The sequence below is a fragment of the Lipotes vexillifer genome, unplaced genomic scaffold, assembly GCF_000442215.2.
Source record: "Lipotes vexillifer unplaced genomic scaffold, Lipotes_vexillifer_v1.1 scaffold232, whole genome shotgun sequence".
Lineage (NCBI taxonomy): Eukaryota > Metazoa > Chordata > Mammalia > Artiodactyla > Lipotidae > Lipotes > Lipotes vexillifer.
In genome coordinates this window covers 634,786-653,578 of record NW_006793997.1, presented here as the reverse complement: position 1 = coordinate 653,578, position 18,793 = coordinate 634,786, and the positions used below count along the sequence as shown (strand labels likewise).

The window sequence follows — 18,793 nt, the reverse complement described above, 5'->3', positions numbered from 1 at the left end:
TCTCACTGTTGTGGCCTCTCCCGTTGCAGAGCACAGGCTCCGGACGTGCAGGCCCAGCGGCCATGGCTCACGGGCCCAGCCGCTCCGCGGCATGTGGGATCTTCCCGGACCGGGGCACGAACCCATGTCCCCTGCATTGGCAGGCGGACTCTCAAACACTGCGCCAGCAGGGAAGCCCTGCATATCCTTTTTGGAACTGAATTGAAGCTGCTGACTTTTTTGCATCCCAGCACTGGTTCAGTTTAGCATCTGAGAAACACTGTTATAAGCTCTGTGACTGACTGTTGGGTTTTTCCTCTCCCAAGAGAGAATCCTCAATTTAGCTGTTAATGTTGCTGAATGCCCTAAAGAGTGAGGTTGTGTTTAGAGTCGGTGCCTTTGGTGGTGACAGTGATCATTTGGAGGTTTACCTGAGGTAGGTGGCTTCTGCTGTGCTGTCTGCAACGAGACCTGCAATCTAGCTTTTGTAGTTGGAAGAACAGGGCTTTTTACTGTTATGGACATAAGAGCAAGGCTGTAATTTTGGAAACAGCCCATTAAACTGACAGGTAATTTTGCTTTCTTTCCTCAGACCCAGAGCTCTCAAAGCTTGTCTCCCCAGACTGGAGTGTGTTGTTTAGTGGAGTTAACAACGTTGTGTCACTTTTCTCTCTATTGTTTAACCATAGCTGGCACTTTAATTTCTCTGCAGCTGCTAAAGGGAGGGACCTGGGTTTCTGTCTTGATTTATTTTTTCCTCCTGCTTCACATCTAGGTTTATTTTTCCTTTTTTTGGTCCTCCACTAGGATCATCCTGAACACGGGGTTCTGTTTCTTGTTCGAGAGCTGCTCAACGTGATCCAGGACTACACCTGGGAGGACAACAGTGATGAGAAAATCCGCATCTACACCTGTGTCCTGCACCTGCTGTCCGCCATGAGCCAGGAGACCTATCTCTACCACGTAGACAAAGGTAGCTGGGTCCCTCCACCAGACTGCACTGTGTTTGAACTTCTGAACAGCAAGTGCAGGGTTTTCATTTTCTCTTTTATTTAATCCCCTTTTAAGAATACAGGTTCCTGGGCCCCATCTGTCTCTTCTAAATTAGAATCCCCAGGAAGAGGCCTGAGAATTTGTATCTTTAACAAGCATCCAAGATCATTTTGGCAAACACGAGTTCAGAGAAGCACTCTCTTGGATCGGTGATGTCTTGGGTGTGCCACAGAATAACCTAGAACGGTGACTACATATGCACATGCATGACCTTCATCCCAGGCCTGTTCCTTACCAGTTTCATGTGGGTCCTGACCTGGACCCTTAGAGCAGGTGCTTGGAAGAAGGAGATGGCCTTGCTCCCCAACATGCAACCAGCCGTCTTGAACTTGCTCCTACAGGTTTGGGAGCAGCCTCCTCATGTCCTTGACACAACATGGGACAGTCCCAATTCCAGACCTCTGCCCAGTGAGCCTAAGCATCTTCCTGCTTGTCAGAGCCTCAGTTCCGATTTTCGGTTTCCAAAACAATGGCCCTATTGTTAAAAGCATTTTGGCCAATAAATGAATACTTCAGGGTTTAAGCAACTGTCTCTACACTTGGATATTTTAGGGAACAAATTTGCAGTGCTAAGGATGGCCTCCTGTTATAACTCTGAGAGGCTTCCTCTGGCTGGCATTTGGGGGCTGAGGTTACGTAAAGAGGTAACTTGGGGAGGTTGGTTAATGTCCATGATGATAACTCCCACGATCTGAGCTCCTACTGTGTGCTAGGTACGGCACCCCAGACTCCATGGGCCTCTTTCTCCTTTAATCCTGACATCATTATGAGGAGGACGGGCATTTGTGTCCCCATTTTACACACAAGCAAGGGGAGACACCGAAAGACAACATGGTTTTACCAAACACTTGGTTTCCAGGGCTCAAGGCCAGTTAGTGCTCGGAGTGGAATTCACTGTGGTACATGCATTATGCTGCCTCCTTGATTACAAAGTAACAGTATTTTTTTTTTTTTCCTGCGGTACGCGGGCCTCTCACCGCTGCGGCCCCTCCTGTTGCGGAGCACAGGCTCCAGACATGCAGGCCCAGCGGCCATGGCTCACGGGCCCAGCTGCTCCGCGGCACGTGGGATCCGCCCGGACCGGGGCACGAACCCACGTCCCCTGCATCGGCAGGCGGACTCTCAACCACTGTGCCACCAGGGAAGCCCAGTAACAGTATTTTGATTAAAGTATATTATAGTACACACATACAATAAATCATAAAGCTCAGCAGATTATCACAAGGTGAATACACCCAGTAACCACCACCGAGACAGAGGAATCAAACATTACTAGCTCCCCAGAAGTCCCCCGTATGCCCCCGTCCACTCAGCACCACCACTTTCCTCTCTAACGGTACATTGCTCTCCTGACTTCTAACATTACAGATTAGTTTGCCAATTTTTGACTTTTCCGTAAATGGACTCATTTAGCAAGCATTCTTTGGCGTCTGGCTTCTTTCACTCAGTGTTACGTCTGTGAGATTCTTCTGTGTTGTGTGTAGCTGTTGTTCATCCTTTTGCATTGCTGCATAGTATTCCATCGTATGAATATACCAGAATTTCTTCATTCCCCTGTGGATGCAGTTCTGAGCTGTTGTGAGGAGTGCTGTTGTGAACATTCCTGAATATATAACTCTTGGGGTTCATGTCTGTCGGGTATATGCCCAGGGTGGAAATGCTGGCTGGTGGGATTTGCTTATTTTCAGCTCTGGTAGGTACTGTCTCACTGTTTTCCAAAGTAGTTATACCAGTTTACACTCCCACCAGGCATGAATGAGATTTCCATTTGTTCCCTTGATATGGTCAGTCTTGTTCATTTTGCCTCTTCTGATGAGTTAATTTGCATTTCTCTGATGGCTAATGAGGGTGAGCTTTTCCTGTGTTCTTTGGCATTTTTATTTCCTCTCTTGTGAAGGGCACGCGGAGGGCTCAGAACAACAGAGAAACTTTTGAGGACCAGATGCTGCCACGGAAGTGGGTCTGTAAACCTGGGCCCTATGAGAGGGGCAAGCCCTCTCCTCGCTCTTCCTTTCCTTAAACAGATTCACTGAATCCCCTGTCTACACAGCACAGCAGGGCGGACTGTAGGAGCCAGAGCGCCAGCACAGGGAGCGTGGCTGTGTTTGAGAGGTGGAGTCTAGTTTTCTAGCTTTTAGAGATGAAAACAGAAGGGTGGGTTTTCTTTGCTGCCTTCTCGGCCCAGCTGTTTACTCTGGGTGCACAATTGTGACCTGACAGTTGTCTTCGTAGCAGAGAGTCCTGGGGCCCCGGGAGGCTTTGCAGGGGTGGAGGCTCCATTTTCCCATCTCCTTCTCAGTCGAGGCAGCTCTTTAGACAGCGCTGACAAAGGTTCGAACTTCTGAAAATCTGGGGTCAGATTTTTTCTTTGCATTTACGAAGGATGCCTTAGCTGTTTTCTTTCCAGATGAATAAGAAGAGAATGTTGTGAAATGACCTGGAGCCATAACTCCACTGCTGTCACGCGAGCGTGCGTGAGAGTGTGCTTGCTGTGGAAGGGCAGGACACTTCTGACACTGAATGTCTATTTATTTAACACGCAGATGTCTAGTTGGAAGAGTACAACTCAGGGGCCCATGGGAAGTCGGCACAGCCCCTTCACTCCTCCATGTCACCTGCCAGGCCCTTGAAGCATTTGGGGTTGTGACCCCAGGGCCAGACAGATGCAGAGATCCTGGGCTATTTTGAGTAGCCATTTGCCAGGGATCTCATTTCTTCCCGTTGTGAGCGCCAGTCTGGGCTCTCAGGCCTGCTTTACACTCTGGCCAGGCCAAATTACTTCTGATTGTCAACTTCGCGCTTCTCTCCCCCACTCTGTCACCACCAAGTGTTAGCATGGAAACACTTTTCCCCACTTCTGACCCCGTTTTTCACTTTCTCTTGTGAATTTTCCACCTTCAGGGTTCAGCCTGGCTCTCGCTGATTCTATAATTCCATCCCAAGCCTAGATTTTAGGATCCTGGGACCCCCAGGCCGCCCTCTCCTGCCATGCAGCCCATGCGGTTGTGATTGCCCGTTTGCTCGTCTGCACCTCCTGTGGACTGTGTGTGCTCTGTGAGGGCAGGACCAGGTTTGCCCGTTCCCCACCCACCGAGTCTCCGGGTCCTGGAAGCTGGCGCAGAGCAGGCCCTCACCTAGTCCGTGCTCTGCGTGTGTGAGCGGGCTGCTCTGAACACGCCTCTGACCCCTCTGGGCAGGATACCTGCAGCTTGGGTGGTTGGCCGCAGGTGGCCCTAGACCTTCTCACTTCTCCCCTGCTGCTGGGCTAATCCGAAGGAGAGCAGGTTACTCCATCTCAGAGTAAGACTGAGAATTTATGCCAGGAACTAGCCGAGTCCTCAGCAGCAGGTGTGAGAAATTCCTTTACCAGCTGCATTTTTGCCACCCTTCAAAATCAGATGGTGGTGAATGGCTGAATCAATTTTTTTCTCTTCTTACAAGAATAACTGCTGTCTTCCACGTCATGGACAGCAGTTGAAACACAGCAGCCAGAGCCAGAGCTGTCTCAGAAATCCTGGGAAGGATGCCTGCAGCCCAGGGCAATTCACTACCAACCTGTGTCACAGGAACAACTGCGAAGCCAGCAGCCGACCCAGGAGAGCACTCCCACAATATTCCCCACAAAGGGGCAGTTCAGAACCGGAGTAGAGGTTTCATGGGGACAGAGAAGCTGGGGAGCAAGGAGACCAGCTGTTCTCCTCATTCTCAGGCAGTATGTCTGCAGCCTGCTTACAAATGGTTCAGCCAAAAAAAATGACATATATCTGTGTGTACGTGAGTTTGTGGAGAGAGCAAGTGAGAGAGCTTCACAGAAGTGGCAAAACGGCATCAACTGGTGATGCTGTGGGTGAGAGAGAGGCAGCGCTTCAATGTACTGTTATTCCCACTGTTCTACAGCCTTGACATTTGTTTAAGTAAAAAGCTGGGGATAAAAGAAGAAGGAGTTTTTTTTTCCCACTTAGAAACTCAGTAGTAATTTATTTGGAAAAAAATAAGCAAAGAATGGCTCATTAAAAAATACAATTCAGGGCTTCCCTGGTGGCGCAGTGGTTGAGAGTCCGCCTGCCGATGCAGGGGACGCGGGTTCGTGCCCCGGTCCGGGAAGATCCCACATACCGCGGAGCTGCTGGGCCCGTGAGCCATGGCCACTGAGCCTCTGTGTCCGGAGCCTGTGCTCCGCAACGGGAGAGGCCACAGCAGTGAGGGGCCCGCGTACCGCAAAAAAAAAAAAAAACATTTCATAGTGTCATTCTTCCTCCTTCATACTTTCCCCAAATGCCTAATTGGGAGTTAAATGTAAATGTAAGAATTTTAAAAGAATATTATGTACAGTTTTATTGAAGTAGAAGAAGGAATTATTCTTGAAATAGCAGCTAGAAATGCACGTGCAGCATCCTGAAATTATTTTGTCAATCAGTTAATTACTATATGCTTATACCTGTACCATCCCCCAAAAGATTCAAGACAGATTACAGGGAATATATAAAGTAATAAAATATAATTTTTTAATTGAAAAAATTGGTTCTTAGGAAGTTATAAATTAGGAAATATATGGCTATATATGTCTGTGTGTGGTATATAGGTATACTGGTTTGTCACTTTACTAACAGTATATTATAAGTATCTTTCAGTAATAGTATATTGTAGCAATAGTATAGTATAGTGTAGTACATGGTAGTTAACAACTATAGATCATATACTTTTATTGTCTCCATAGTATTATATTTAATGCTAATGCCACAGAGCATTTAATCAAAACTCTTGGTAGATATTTCCATTGCTTCTCCTCTCACCATTATACACAACATTTATAATGAACATACATTGACCATACAATGAACCTTGTATGTTGAACATACAATGAACATTATCCATATGTGAAACAATATCACATATATGCATCTTTGTGCAACTGGGGGGATGATTTTCTTAGGATAAATCCCTTGGAGTGGGTTTTCCCAAGTCAAAGACCTGACCTTTTTCTGTACTAAGACTTTTTTTTTTTGGAGTAAAATATACAAAGTGATAAAATACATATAAAGTTTACCATTTTAACTATTTTTAAATGTACAATTCAGTTTTATCAAGTATAGTTGCAGTGTTGTGCAACCATCACCATTATCCATTTCCAAAATTTTTTCATCCTCCCCAACAAACTCTGTACCCAATGAACACTAACTTCCCCCTTCCCCCCTCCCCCCAGCCTTTGGTGACCTCTATTTTACTTTCTGTCTTTATGAATTTGCATCTTCTGTGGTACCTCATTATAAGTGGAGTCATACAATAGTTGTCCTTTTTATTATTATTTATTTTTGGCTGCGTTGGGTCTTCGTTGCTGCACGTGAGCTTTCTCTAGTTGCAGCGAGCGGGGGCTACTCTTCATTGCGGTGCTCGGGCTTCTCATTGCGGTGGCTTCTCTTGTTGTGGAGCACGGGCTCTAGGCGTGCGGGCTCAGTAGTTGTGGCTCCCGGGCTCTAGAGCACAGGCTCAGTATTTGTGGCGCACGGGCTTTGTTGCTCCGTGGCATGTGGGATCTTCCTGGACCAGGGATCGAACCCGTGTCCCCTGCATTGGCAGGCGGATTCTTAACCACTGTGCCACAAGGAAAGCCCTAGTTGTCCTTTTGTGTCTGGCACATTTCTCTTATAATGCTTTCAAGGTTCATCCATGTTGTAACATGTAGTAGAATTTCATTCCTTTTTGTGATTGAATAATATGCCACTGTTTAGATAAACCACTAAACCACGTTTTTTGCTTATCTGTTGATCTGTCAGTGGATACTTGGGTTGTTTCCACCTTTCGGCTCTTGTGAATAATGCTGCTATGAACATTCATGTACATGTATCTGTTTGAGCTTCTGCTTTCAAGTCCTTTGAGCATTGGAGTTGCTGGATCCTGGAGTTGCTTTCCCACAGCAGCTGCACCATTTTATATCCTCACCAGCGATGCACGAGGCTTCCAGTTTCTCCACATCTTCATCAATACTTATTTTCCTCTCTGTTGTTGTTTTTAAATAACAGCCATCCTAATGGGTGTGAAGTGGTACTGGACATTTCTTAAGGCTTTTCTTACTGATTTCCAAACTATGGCACTCCCACCAGCAGTTTGCCCAGCCTACATCAAAACCTGGTATTCTTTCTCACCTTTGTTAATCTGATAGGTGATGTTTTACTAAAAGTTCTTCTGTGGTTTTAGTTTTCTGTTCTTTGATCACTAGTGAAATTGAACTTTTTTTCCCCCTAAAATTATAGGCCATTTAGATGTATTTCTGATACATTGATGTATTTGCCAATTTTCCTATAAGTGACCCTAAGAGGGGTCACTTTCTTAAAAGCTCAGAAGCCATCCCTGCACATTGTACCTTGGCTTTCCTTGTCTTCATGGCCAATGCCTGTTTAACGTGATCCCCTGGTTCTGTAGCTTGTTGCCAGCAGTCCAGGGAATAGTTCTGTGCAGGCCCTGACAGACGGCTGGTGACTTTGACCATAATGGGGCTATCCATTGTGGCTCTGACTCTCAGCCTCACCAATCTGCAAGCTAAACGGGTGCCCTGTGTCCCTCGCTTGTGGTGTTACCTCTTGTTTGCATCACACAACTTCATGGGCTTTACCGTGATCTCATATGTATCATCCCTTTTTGACTGTATATGCCTAGGAGACAGGATCCTGGGGCTGGTGATGAGCTGGGCCGAGAAGAGCACAGCAAACCACATTCCCCCAGATGAGCTAAGCTGAACCGGTTTATTGACAACGTCTCTAAACCATGAACTGGATTAGCACTGTGTGTACATGGCTGTATAAGCCCAGCCATGCCCCCCCAAGCCACCTGCACGGCCTCTGCTTTATCAGATGTCACTGCACCTGGGACAGTGGCCCAAATTTTAGGTCTCCACCAGATCAGAAACATCTAAGAGCTGCCACTGCACTTTTCCTCTCCTTGATCACTTAGCACTGAGGGTGCTCCGATGGTTTTGCACTGAACTGAGTGCCGCTCATTCACACCGGAAATAACTATGCTCAGCCACGTACAAGTCGGCATTTGGGAGTTGGGGTGAAAGCAGTTAAAAAAGGATCTGGCGAGAAAAGGCATGGAGGGAAAGAATCGACTCTGCAAGGCAGAGGTTGTGGTTCCCTTACAGACTTTGCAGCAGCCTGGCCCTGACCCCTTACCGTGCCCGCCCCCCCAACAAAAAAAAGAAAGAGAACCACTGAAGTGTCCGCAGGAGGGACCAACCAAAAGCATTCTGGTCCATCACACAATGGACTACTGCTCAGCTAGTACAAGCAAAGCAGCACATCCATATATGCTGATACGGAAATAGCTCCAGGAATCATTAAGTGAAAAAAAAACCAAGCACAAAACAGCACCCTGTAGGGTCCCTCTCCTTCCTTACCCAGAGGTCATGCTTTGTGCGAAGGTCGATAGGAAGGAGGGAGGGGGGAGGTCAAACCCAGGCTGTTCTTGCAGCTGCTCTTTCTCTAGACAGCGGCCGTCACAGGAGATGCCCAAGGAGAGAGGGGACTTTAGTGAAAGGATTCAGGTTTGCGAGAAGACATAGAGAACCTTCTGTTCCATCTGCAGAAGTTTTGAGGCGGAGTGACAGGGCAGGGGGCTGGGGGCGGTGCTTAACTGCGTAGGCTTTGACGGGAGCCTCCCAGTTTGGGATCCTGGCTGGGACAGGCTCGGCGCCTCCGTGTCCCCATCTGTCATCTCTTGCACATGCTGGTTATGAGGACTCCACAGTAACACCTGTGAAGCGCTGAGCCCATTGCCTGGCACACCAGCGCTCAGTATTGACAGCCATTCTGATGGCCACTGTGATGCTTGCTGTCCCCCTCCATGCCTGGGCCAGAGGGGACAGACTTCAGAGTCTGAGCTCTCTGGCCTAGACTGTCTGGAAGGCCAGGTGTTTTCTCCGTGATTCCCAAGGGCCCAAGCCCGTGGGAAATTCTGGCCGTTTCCATTTGCCCTGCTGTGATTTCCTGCCACCTGCTGACACCACGGCTGCCTCTCCCTGGCCTTGGACTTGGGAATGTCTCACTGCTCTGGTTTCTTCCATCAGTTGACTCCAATGACAGCCTCTACGGGGGAGACTCCAAGTTTCTGGCTGAGAACAACAAGCTGTGCGAGATGGTGATGGCTCAGATCCTGGAGCATCTGAAAACCCTGGCCAAGGACGAGGTAGGTGCCCCTGCCGCCCCCATCCCTGCCGCTTGCCCTGAAAGCACGCGTTCCCAGGGTGCTTGGACATTGGTTCGTCCAGAGAGTGATGCGCCTGTGTGAAGACTGTTCATCGAGGGCTCCGGGGCCTTTGCTCCTGCCATTTTCTCTGCCTGTACTGCGCCTCCCCAGGGTTCCCCTGGCCACCCCTCTCATCATTCGGGTCTCAGCTCAAGTACCTTCTCAGAGTGGCCTTCCCTGAACCCTGTGTCAAGTAGCCACTATACTCCTGCGTCCCTCTGAACTGTCCCTGTGACGCTCGGGCATTCTCTGAAATGCTCTGTGTGTTCACTTCTCAGTCGCCTGCCTCCCCACCAGAATGTAAGCTCCATGTGGCCAGGACCTCGAGACGTGGGTCTCGGAGACCTGCCTGTGCCTGAGACAGGGTCTCTGGGATCCATCTGTCACTCACCCCGGCATCCTCACCTCGAACCTGGCATACAGCGGGCGCTCAATCAGTGCATGTTGAGTAACAGCCTGCACTTTCCACACCTTAGCTCTTTGAGGTCCACAACAGCCCTGTGATGTAGGTGCTGCATTCATTCTCCTTGGACAGAAAAGAAAATCGAGGCTCAGAGAGGTTTCCAGAGCTCTTGGTTTCCTCTGGTTGTGACAGAACAGGGTTCCCACCCAGATCCTCAAGCGTGAATCCGTAGCCACTGCATCATCCTCCTCGGTCAAGGCCTTACCACTTACTTTTTTTTTTTTTTGCGGTACGCGGGCCTCACCGTTGTGGCCTCTCCCGTTGCAGAGCACAGGCTCCGGATGCGCAGGCTCAGCGGCCATGGCTCACGGGCCCAGCCGCTCCGCAGCATGTAGGATCTTCCCGGACCGGGGTACGAACCCATGTCCCCTGCATCGGCAGGCGGACTCTCAACCACTGCGCCACCAGGGAAGCCCACCACTTACTTTTTAAGAAGTGGCATACGGTTGTTGCCCAACCATGATAGTAGGCTATGCTTGCCCAGCCTTTTTCTTTTTCTTTTTTTTGCCGCACCCCACAGCTTGCAGGATCTTAGTTCCCCGACCAGGGATTGAACCCGGGCCTTTGGCAGTGAAAGCTCGGAGTCCTAACCATTGGACAGCCAGGAAATTCCCATCCCAGCCTTTCTTATATGTAAGTGTAGTGTGGAGAACTTTGCGTGTGTGGTTTCATCTCACAAGAGTCCCATGAGTGGAAACAGCTGTTACCCCTTTACACTTTCCAGATGAGGAAACTGAACCCTATAGTGGCAGCTATGGAATGTGGTCAAGGCAATCTTCTAGAACCCATGCTCTGACCCACAGAATATATTCCTTTATCAGATGTTGCGTCGTTGCCTTTTCAGAGCAGTTTTTCCCATATTCTCCGTATTATAGATAGATGCTTGACTGATTTCAGAATAATTTCCAAATTATAGTACGATCTAAATAACTACCTGGTACCCTTCCCCAGTTACTCCAGTTTTGCAGCTTCAGCTCAAACATGTGGGTGACAGTTTGATCCCAGAAGCTCTTCAGGCTTGGTGGTGGATATTGCGTTAAGGCCCTGCTGTGTAATCAGGGTGGGGAGGTTGGCAGTGACTCTGGAGTCAAAGCCAGTGCCTGACCTTTCCCCGCATCCTTCCCCTGGGGCAGCTCATGTCAGGCTTCTGCCTCCTTGTCTGCCCCAGCCCCCGCCAGTCTTGCTCTTCGCTACTCCAAACAAACTGACAGCTCATTCCTGATCTCATGTTGGCAGATTTCTGTTTTTTCTCACTGCCACTCACCCCCCACCCCCTCCAATTCCCTTTCCCAAACCCAGGACAGACTTCGAACTGCAGGGTTCCCAGTGGCTTTCCAGCCCTTCCCTTCCTGCCCACATGCTTCCCCAGCTCCCTCCTTCCCAAACCTCAAGTCTCACGTTTTTAGGATCTGCTTCTCTACTCCCCACCCCACTAAATCCTTTGAAGACAAAATAAGATCAAACTGGACTTTTAATTCTTACTCACTTCCAGGACTGTACAGAATGCCACCATTGCCCTTCCCCCCTTCCCCACCCCACCACAGAAACCATGAGAATATTCTATAGCTGTGGGTGCACATGCGCGCGCGCACACACACACACACACACACGCAACATACATGTATGTCCCGCATTCCCATTCTCCCCAGGGTATTCAAGCAAGTCCTGGAGAGAGTGGGATTTTTTCCAGACTCCATTCCCCAGTAGCCACTGCCGAGGTCAGGGGCACTGCACACAGGGCCAGCCTTAAGGTTAGTAGGCCAAAGGGCAGATGGAAAACACGGAACCACTGCCACCCTGGGGGCCCCAAGTGCCTCCCAGCGCCCTCTCTAGGGAGGGAGGATTGTGGGTGGGTCCCACTGACCCTGGGGCCCCCTGGGTGCAGGGCTGTAGAATGCCAGGGAGTTAATGCTTGGAGGGCACTGGCTGTCAGTGGAGGGGGCAGCATCAGAACCCCAATTTCTTCAGGAACTGGTTTATCAAACCAGTTAGTGTTAGAAGAGGTAACTCCCCTCCTCCAACTGAAAGGGCTTTTTCTTTCTTTCTTTTTTTTTAAAATTATTTATTTTCTTTTTGGCTGCACTGGGTCTTTGTTGCTGCACCCGGGCTTTTCTCTAGTTGAGGCGAGCGGGGGCTACTCTTTGCTGCGGTGCACTGGCTTCTCTCATTGCGGTGGCTACTCTTGTTGCGGAGCGCGGGCTGTAGAGCGCAGGCTCAGTAGTTGTGGCACACGGACTTAGTTGTTCCGTGGCATGTGGGATCTTCCCAGACTAGGGCTTGAACCCGTGTGCCCTGCATTGGCAGGCGGATTTTTAACCACTGCGCCACCAGGGAAGCCCTGAAAGGCCTTTTTCGAAAGCCTGTAAACTTCGTCTCTGCGGTAGGCAGCTTTCAGGAGAGAGCCCTCATTACGCTGCAGGAGAAATGGAGTCCTTCACCTTCAGCTTGCACTGGTCACTCCCCTGCTGTGAAGGATTCTTAGCACCTTCCCTGATCCCTACAGCCAAAGTCTCTGGCTCTAGCTTCTTGCCAGAGCAGGGCTGTGTGTTTGACACATCGTGCCCAAGAAACATGTGCCCCGGGGCTTGAAAATGCATTTCTTCACTCTGACGAGACAGGCTGGGTCTAATCAGAGGTGGCTGCTGACAGTATAAAGAACCACAGTCTAGGACCTCCAGGCTCACAACAAAAAGAGAGCCCGGAACCATATAATTTAGAACTGTTTTAACATTTGTCTCTTTCTCTTGGGGGAGGAGGCATTGACTGTGATAAGGACTCTGAAATAATTCTGAAAGAATAGCAGGCCTGGAAAGTTTCTGAAGGACGTTTCAACTCACATAAATACCAGGGACTCTCACGGAAAATGTCTGCCCATATATGCACATTTATTAGAAAAAATATGGGTGGACTGAGCTAAGATGGAACATGTCATCCTTCATTTTAACAGCATGCTGTGAGATTCGGCACAGGCAGCCCTGGGAGGGGAGGCCTCTAGAGCCCGGAGTACTCGGACCTCTCTCCAGCTGCTCTGGAGCCAAGCTGGGCACTGTGAAAGCCCAGCGCTGGTGCCCCAGCTGAGTGTCTCATCTCTCAGCGCTGGTATCAGCCCTGCTTCCAAAATTGTCCTGTATGTGCACGTAAAGGAGCCAGCCCTGCCCTAGTCACGAGCTTTATGAAGCTGTTTGTTTGGGTGTGGTGAGGCTGGGAACCATGCCAGACGGTTACAACTTCCTGCAAATGACAATTCCCCCAGGAAAAGAAACAAAAGAAGCTCTTCTATTTAAAACCTCTGTAGGGAGAGGAGGGGCTGGAGGCCCTGGTTTGGTCTCTCATAACGCGTTCAGTTTCCTGGGTCTGTCTGCACGTAGGCTGCCTGCCTGCTCCGGCCTGCTCATCCCCAGACCCATCTCTAATGATCTCATTTTTAATCAGCTGTGCATTTAAAACACATACGAACTGGGCTTTTAGAGTAAAATGCTTGAGAAGATACAGAATAGAGAAGTGACCAGTAAGATACTGTCTTACTTGTTTGACTTTTAAAAATTCTCCCTTGCTTCAAAGAAATGTAGTTAAAGGGCCTCTCTTGGGAGACTCTTATAGTTTGGATTTGAGAGTTTTCTGTTAGCTTGGTCCTCTAGGTCTGAGCAGAAACCAGGGCCCAGGCATCAGATGAGAGCCAGTTGAAAAGGCTAGCAGGATGGGCTGGACCCCACTGGATGGTCTCTGCCCCCTTCCCGACTGGGGCAGAGCTCACTGTCTGATTAAACAAAGGAACCCAAAGCAGGCAGTTGCCAGCCAGTTAAGAGTCTACCAGCCTTCCCTCCTTGTGCCTGCAGGCTTGGGACCCGACAGCGTGACCCCGCTCCTTGACAGCAGTGCTGTTCAGTCGGCTCAGCTGCTTCTATGACGGTCACCTGGTCCCGACCGTTGTCCAGGCAGGCTCAATTTAGGGGGCTTGGGTCTCTTCACTGTCGTCACTCAGCCACTGTCACCCAACTGCATTCTTAGCTGCTCCTTGGCAGTTTTATTGCATTGTTTTTTTCTCCACTAGAAGACTTTAAATCCTCACTTGGGAGAGGGCAGCAGGAGGGGGTAACAAAGCTGGCTCCGCAGTTAGCGTAGTCTGCTGCTCTATGGGCTCCACACATGGAAGGATGCATGGACAGATGGACAGTTAGTAGGTTGTTTGAAAAAAGCAGGAAAACAATATGTATTGGTCTAAAGCACATCAAATCGTTCCTATTTCCCTGGATAAAACTGCGTAGCTGCACTGGGCAGATCTGTTACTAGCTTCTTCAGAATTTGGATGCCTAGTGTGAGGTTAAACGTGGGTCTATGGGAACATCTTATAACCTGGGGCGGACATGGGAGGGTGTGGGTACCAGCACAGGCTCCAGAATTGGACGACTGGAGCTCAAATCCTCACTCTGCACTTGCTGGCTGTGGTTCTTGAGCAAGTTCCTGAAGCTTTCTGACCTCATCAGCAAAATGGGAGCGTACTGGTTTCCTATTACAGCTTTAAGTCACCACAAACTTAAAAACAACCCCCATTTATTATCTCACCAGTTTGGGAAGTCAGAAGTTGGTGCTGGCCGGGCCAGTTTCTCTGCTCCTGGTTTCACAAAGCCAAAATCAAGGTGTTGACTGGCTGGGCTCTTACCAGGAGGCACTGGGAAAAATCCACCTCCCAGCTTATTTGAGTTGGCCACTTCAGTTCCATACGGTGTAAGACTGAGGTCCTGCTTCCTTGCTGGCTGTTGGCTGAGGGTTGTTCTCAGCTTCTAGAAGCCGCCTGCATTTCTTAGCTCTTGGCCCCCTTCTACCATCTTGAAAGCCAGCAGTGGTCGTGTCCTTCTCATGCTTCAAATCTTTCTGGTCTCCCCTTCTGTGTCATCTTTCCTTTGCTTTCCTCTTCTGCTACCTGTCTCTGACTCTAGCCTGAAAAATTTCTCTGCTTTTTAGGGCTCAAGTGAGTAGATTGGGCCCACCCAGATAATCCAGGATTACCTCCCTAAGGTCCATAACCTTAATCACACCTGCAAAGTCCCTTCACAGTAGCACCTAGATTAGTGTTTGGATAACCAGGAGTTGGGAGGGATCCAGCTCTAGAATCCTGCCTACCTACAGAGAGTCGTTGTGAAGATTAAACAAGGTGAGCTGTGTAAAGCACAGAGCTCATACCTGTCACAGTGTAAGGACCCCATACCCACTAGCTGCCAAGGAGCAAAGCAGACACTCAAGGCTCCTCCTGGCAGCACTGATGTCTGCAGCGCCAGCCAAGAGCACCCAGCAAGGGTCCGGGCGTCAGCTCTCCAGGACCCACACAGATGTGTGATCTGACCTGGTCCCCTGCTCAGGCCCACCTGCTGACTTGGGCCTTCCCAGGTGCCTTTGTTTGCCTTCGGGAGCTGGTATCTTTTCTCCTGGGCCTGTTGCGTTTTGGAGATTTAGTTTCTCTTCTGTCTTTACCATTGAAAGCTGGGGTTCAGGTTTGGTCTACTCTGATGTTTTGGTTAGACTTTACTTGTTTGAGAGTACCTTTCGCATCAGATCACTGAGCAAAGAGGAATGATCTGGTGTGAAGAACACCTAATTGTTCCTATAAAAGCTGGGCATGGGCACCGGGCATTGGAGAGCATTATTCACGGGGACCTGTCTTTGGTCTTTATTACCAGCACCCAGAGGGTGGGAATAGTGACTGAAACTTTGGGTGGCTTGAGGACACGTCTGGAAGAGACGTATCTTACCGTTCAGTTTACTCCTGTACTTGCATTAATGCAAGACGGCCTATCAGTGCTGGGGTAACCCGGGGAGGTTAAGCAGCTCACCCTCCAGAAGATCCGTGGTAGAGCTGGCCTTGGAACCCCTGGCAGCGTCAACACTGGGTCGGGCCTGAGGCCCAGTGCCAGACAGTAACCTCTTTTTTCTGTATCAGGCCCTAAAGCGCCAGAGCTCGTTGGGCCTTTCCTTCTTTAACAGCATCTTGGCCCACGGGGACCTGCGCAGTAACAGGCTCAACCAGCTGTCCGTCAACCTGTGGCACCTGGCACAGAGGCACGGCTGTGCGGACACCAGGACCGTGGTGAGGCGAGGGGAGGGGCGGGGGGAGTGGGGGCCCTCACAACGCCCACCGGGCACGGCTGTCCTGGCGAGGGACGCAAGCCCACTGGCCAGGCACAAGTGGCCTCAACACAACATCAGGGCCTGGGCATCAAACAGCCCCAGTCTCCCCTTCCAGAAAGGTGCCAGGCCCTACAAAGTACAGCTGGCTCTCCGTATCTGCAAGTTTGGCATCCTCAGATTCAACCAACCACAGATCAAAAATATTCAGGGGGGAAAAAATTCCAGAAACTTCCAAGAAGCAAAACCGGAATTTGCCACCTATCGGCAACTATTTACATAGCATTTACATTGTATTAGGTGTTATAAGTCATCTAGAGATGATTTAAATATACAGGGGGAGGTATGCAGGTGATATGCAAATACTACACCATTTTCTATAAGGGATTCAGTATCCTCAGTTTGGTCCTGGAACCAAGGGACCACTGAGTAGTATTAAGAATTAATTCCCTCTGAATAAAAACCACATGTATGAAAACACCAGTCATTCCTGGTGACTTTAAGAGCAAGCTATAACCTAAGGAGTCTTATTTAAAAACTGCTGGTTTCTTCCCCTCCCTTCTCTGCTAAGAAAAAAGCCAGAGCTCCCGATATGGCTGATTTGTTGGAGCCTTGAGAGTTATGAACCAGAAAGGAGATGAGTCTTTTCTCTTTCCTCCTAGGTGAAAACTCTGGAATACATCAAGAAGCGAAGCAAACACCCAGACATGGGGCATCTGACCGAGCTGGCCCTCAGGCTCCCTCTGCAGACGAGGACCTGACCCTAGGGGCTCTGGTGCCAAGTCCAGAAAGACCTGTTTTGCGTTTTTGTTTTTATTTTTACACACGTACAGATTGGCTTCTCTCCTAGATTATTCTGCCAGTGAAGTGAACAAGCGGGAGCTGTCAGAGCATTCGAATCCACTCCTGCTCACTGAGCACAGCATCTTAGTGTTTCTTTGCACAGGGTGGCCTTCAGATGGGCCTTTAGGGAAAAACTGAAGAATGCAAGTAACATCTTTCCTTTCTGGAAAGTGTTTTTTAATTGGAAAAAGAACCTTGGAAAGCAGTCCACTTTGACAGACCCACTGTGCTCTTTCCCTAATTTGCTTTATATCAAAATCAGCTCTTGATTGATTGGATTTAGAATATGCTGGTGGATTAAAGGAGAAAGTGAGGTCAAATCTGAGATTCCCTGTGGCTTCGATGGAAAATATACTGTAACTGAATAAACCTCCTGAAGGAACACTTAACGTTCATGACTGACTGTTCATTTAATTACAGTTGACTCTCATGCGGAAGAGAACGTGTCTAAACATACCACCTGGTTTTCTTGCAGCCATAACCCTAAACAGCATATGATTCTGTCTACTTTTTTTATCAGTTTGGCGGAATCTGATTCTTGTATTACCACTAATGAGCTAACACTGACATTTTGAATCAGTAAGAGCATTAATATTGGTGGTGGTGGTGACTCACAGCCGAACCCCTTGTGCAGGAAAATGCATCCAAGTTGTGGATTAAAAGTGCTCCCAAACTATTGTACTTTTGGAAGGTATACACTGAATGTAGATAGACTACATTTCACCTCTACTCTGTGAGAAGCCTGATTACAGTCCACACAGTAAAAGTAGCTAAAATTTTTTTTAATTTACATAAACTCGTGTTTTAATTGAATAGCTCAGGACCAAGAATATGCTATGGATTTTCCGGCCCGCTTAATAGTGAACCCCACCCCACCCCACCCCAATGCAAGGATTCTGTTGAGAAAATGGCCTCCGTTAAGGAACAGTGTGTACTGAAGAATGCACCTCAACTGAACATAACATTCAGAAAGCACGGTGGTATTGCTCAAATGTTCCCAAGCCGCCTTTATTTCACAAAATTATTTTCATTAAAATTATTTCCTATACCACTTTTACTATATGATACTATTCAAATGAAACTCAATCAGCAAATTTACAAATTATGCACTTTTAAGTCACCTACTTTGAGGCTGTACACATCAGACAGCATCAGCGCCCAAGCCTGAGTCAGTGAATTCCTAATGCTCTTCCTTCCATTAACCTGGACTTGGACTTTCACGTTCGGTCAGGTATCCGTTACATCAAAGCAGCCTCTGAACCATATGTTACCTGGCCCAGGTGGAAGCTTAGATTTTCTATGTTCTTGTGTGGTTTCCTCAGCCTGTTACTAAATCAATTAGCCAGTCTCTGAAGACCATGGCCTACGTGAGGTGAAGTCTACTGCTACGACTACATGAAGGATGATGGAACAACAACACACAAAAAAATCAAAAAATTTTAGGAAATCAGGTGAAAGTGAGAAAAACTTCTGCATGAGGCCTGTATTAATTTTCTATTGCTGCTTTAAATTACTACAAACTTAGTGGCTTAAAACATCAGTTTTACCACCTCACAGCTCTACTGGTCTGAAGTCCAGTGGGCTTACCTTCAAAGTGAAGGTGTCAGCTGGGCTGTATTCCTTCCGGAGGCTCTAGGGGAGAATCAGTTTTCTTGCCTTTTCCAGCTTCTGGAGGCCGCCTGCATTCCTTGGCTCGTGGTCCCTTCAACTTCAAACTAGTGACAGCTCGTTGAGTGTTTCCTGCAAGTCTCGACTCTTCTGTCCCCTCTTCTACTTCTAATCCTGGATTATCTGGGTAGGCCCAGTCTAATCATATTAAGGTCAGCTGATTAGCAAACAATTCCATCTGCTACCTTAAACTCCCTTTTGTTTTGTATCACAACATATTAAAAGGTTCCAATGATTAGGACTTGGGCGGGGCATGGGGGCATTATTCCAACCACAAACCTGATCGGTTCTAAGTTTGCAGCGCTGAACACACAATTTTTAAGGGGAGAACTGTGTCTATCTGGCAAATACTTTTGATGGGCCAGTCTAGTTACAGAAAGGTGGCCTCAGGGAGGGGCCTAGTGGGCTAAGGCAAAACAGCAGGAA

The 18,793-nt window shown here is 48.5% G+C and overlaps 1 protein-coding gene across 1 annotated transcript in view; it reads left to right on the top strand.

The window, feature by feature from the left end:
- The window catches only part of VPS35L (VPS35 endosomal protein sorting factor like), a 132,667-nt gene extending 115,586 nt beyond the window's left edge, over positions 1-17,081 (top strand). The window contains 4 exon segments of the mRNA XM_007466923.1: positions 787-952; positions 9,095-9,213; positions 15,672-15,818; positions 16,519-17,081. Coding sequence (XP_007466985.1) covers positions 787-952; positions 9,095-9,213; positions 15,672-15,818; positions 16,519-16,617 — 531 coding nt within the window. The 3' untranslated portion in view covers positions 16,618-17,081.
- Positions 17,082-18,793: the final 1,712 nt, after the last annotated feature.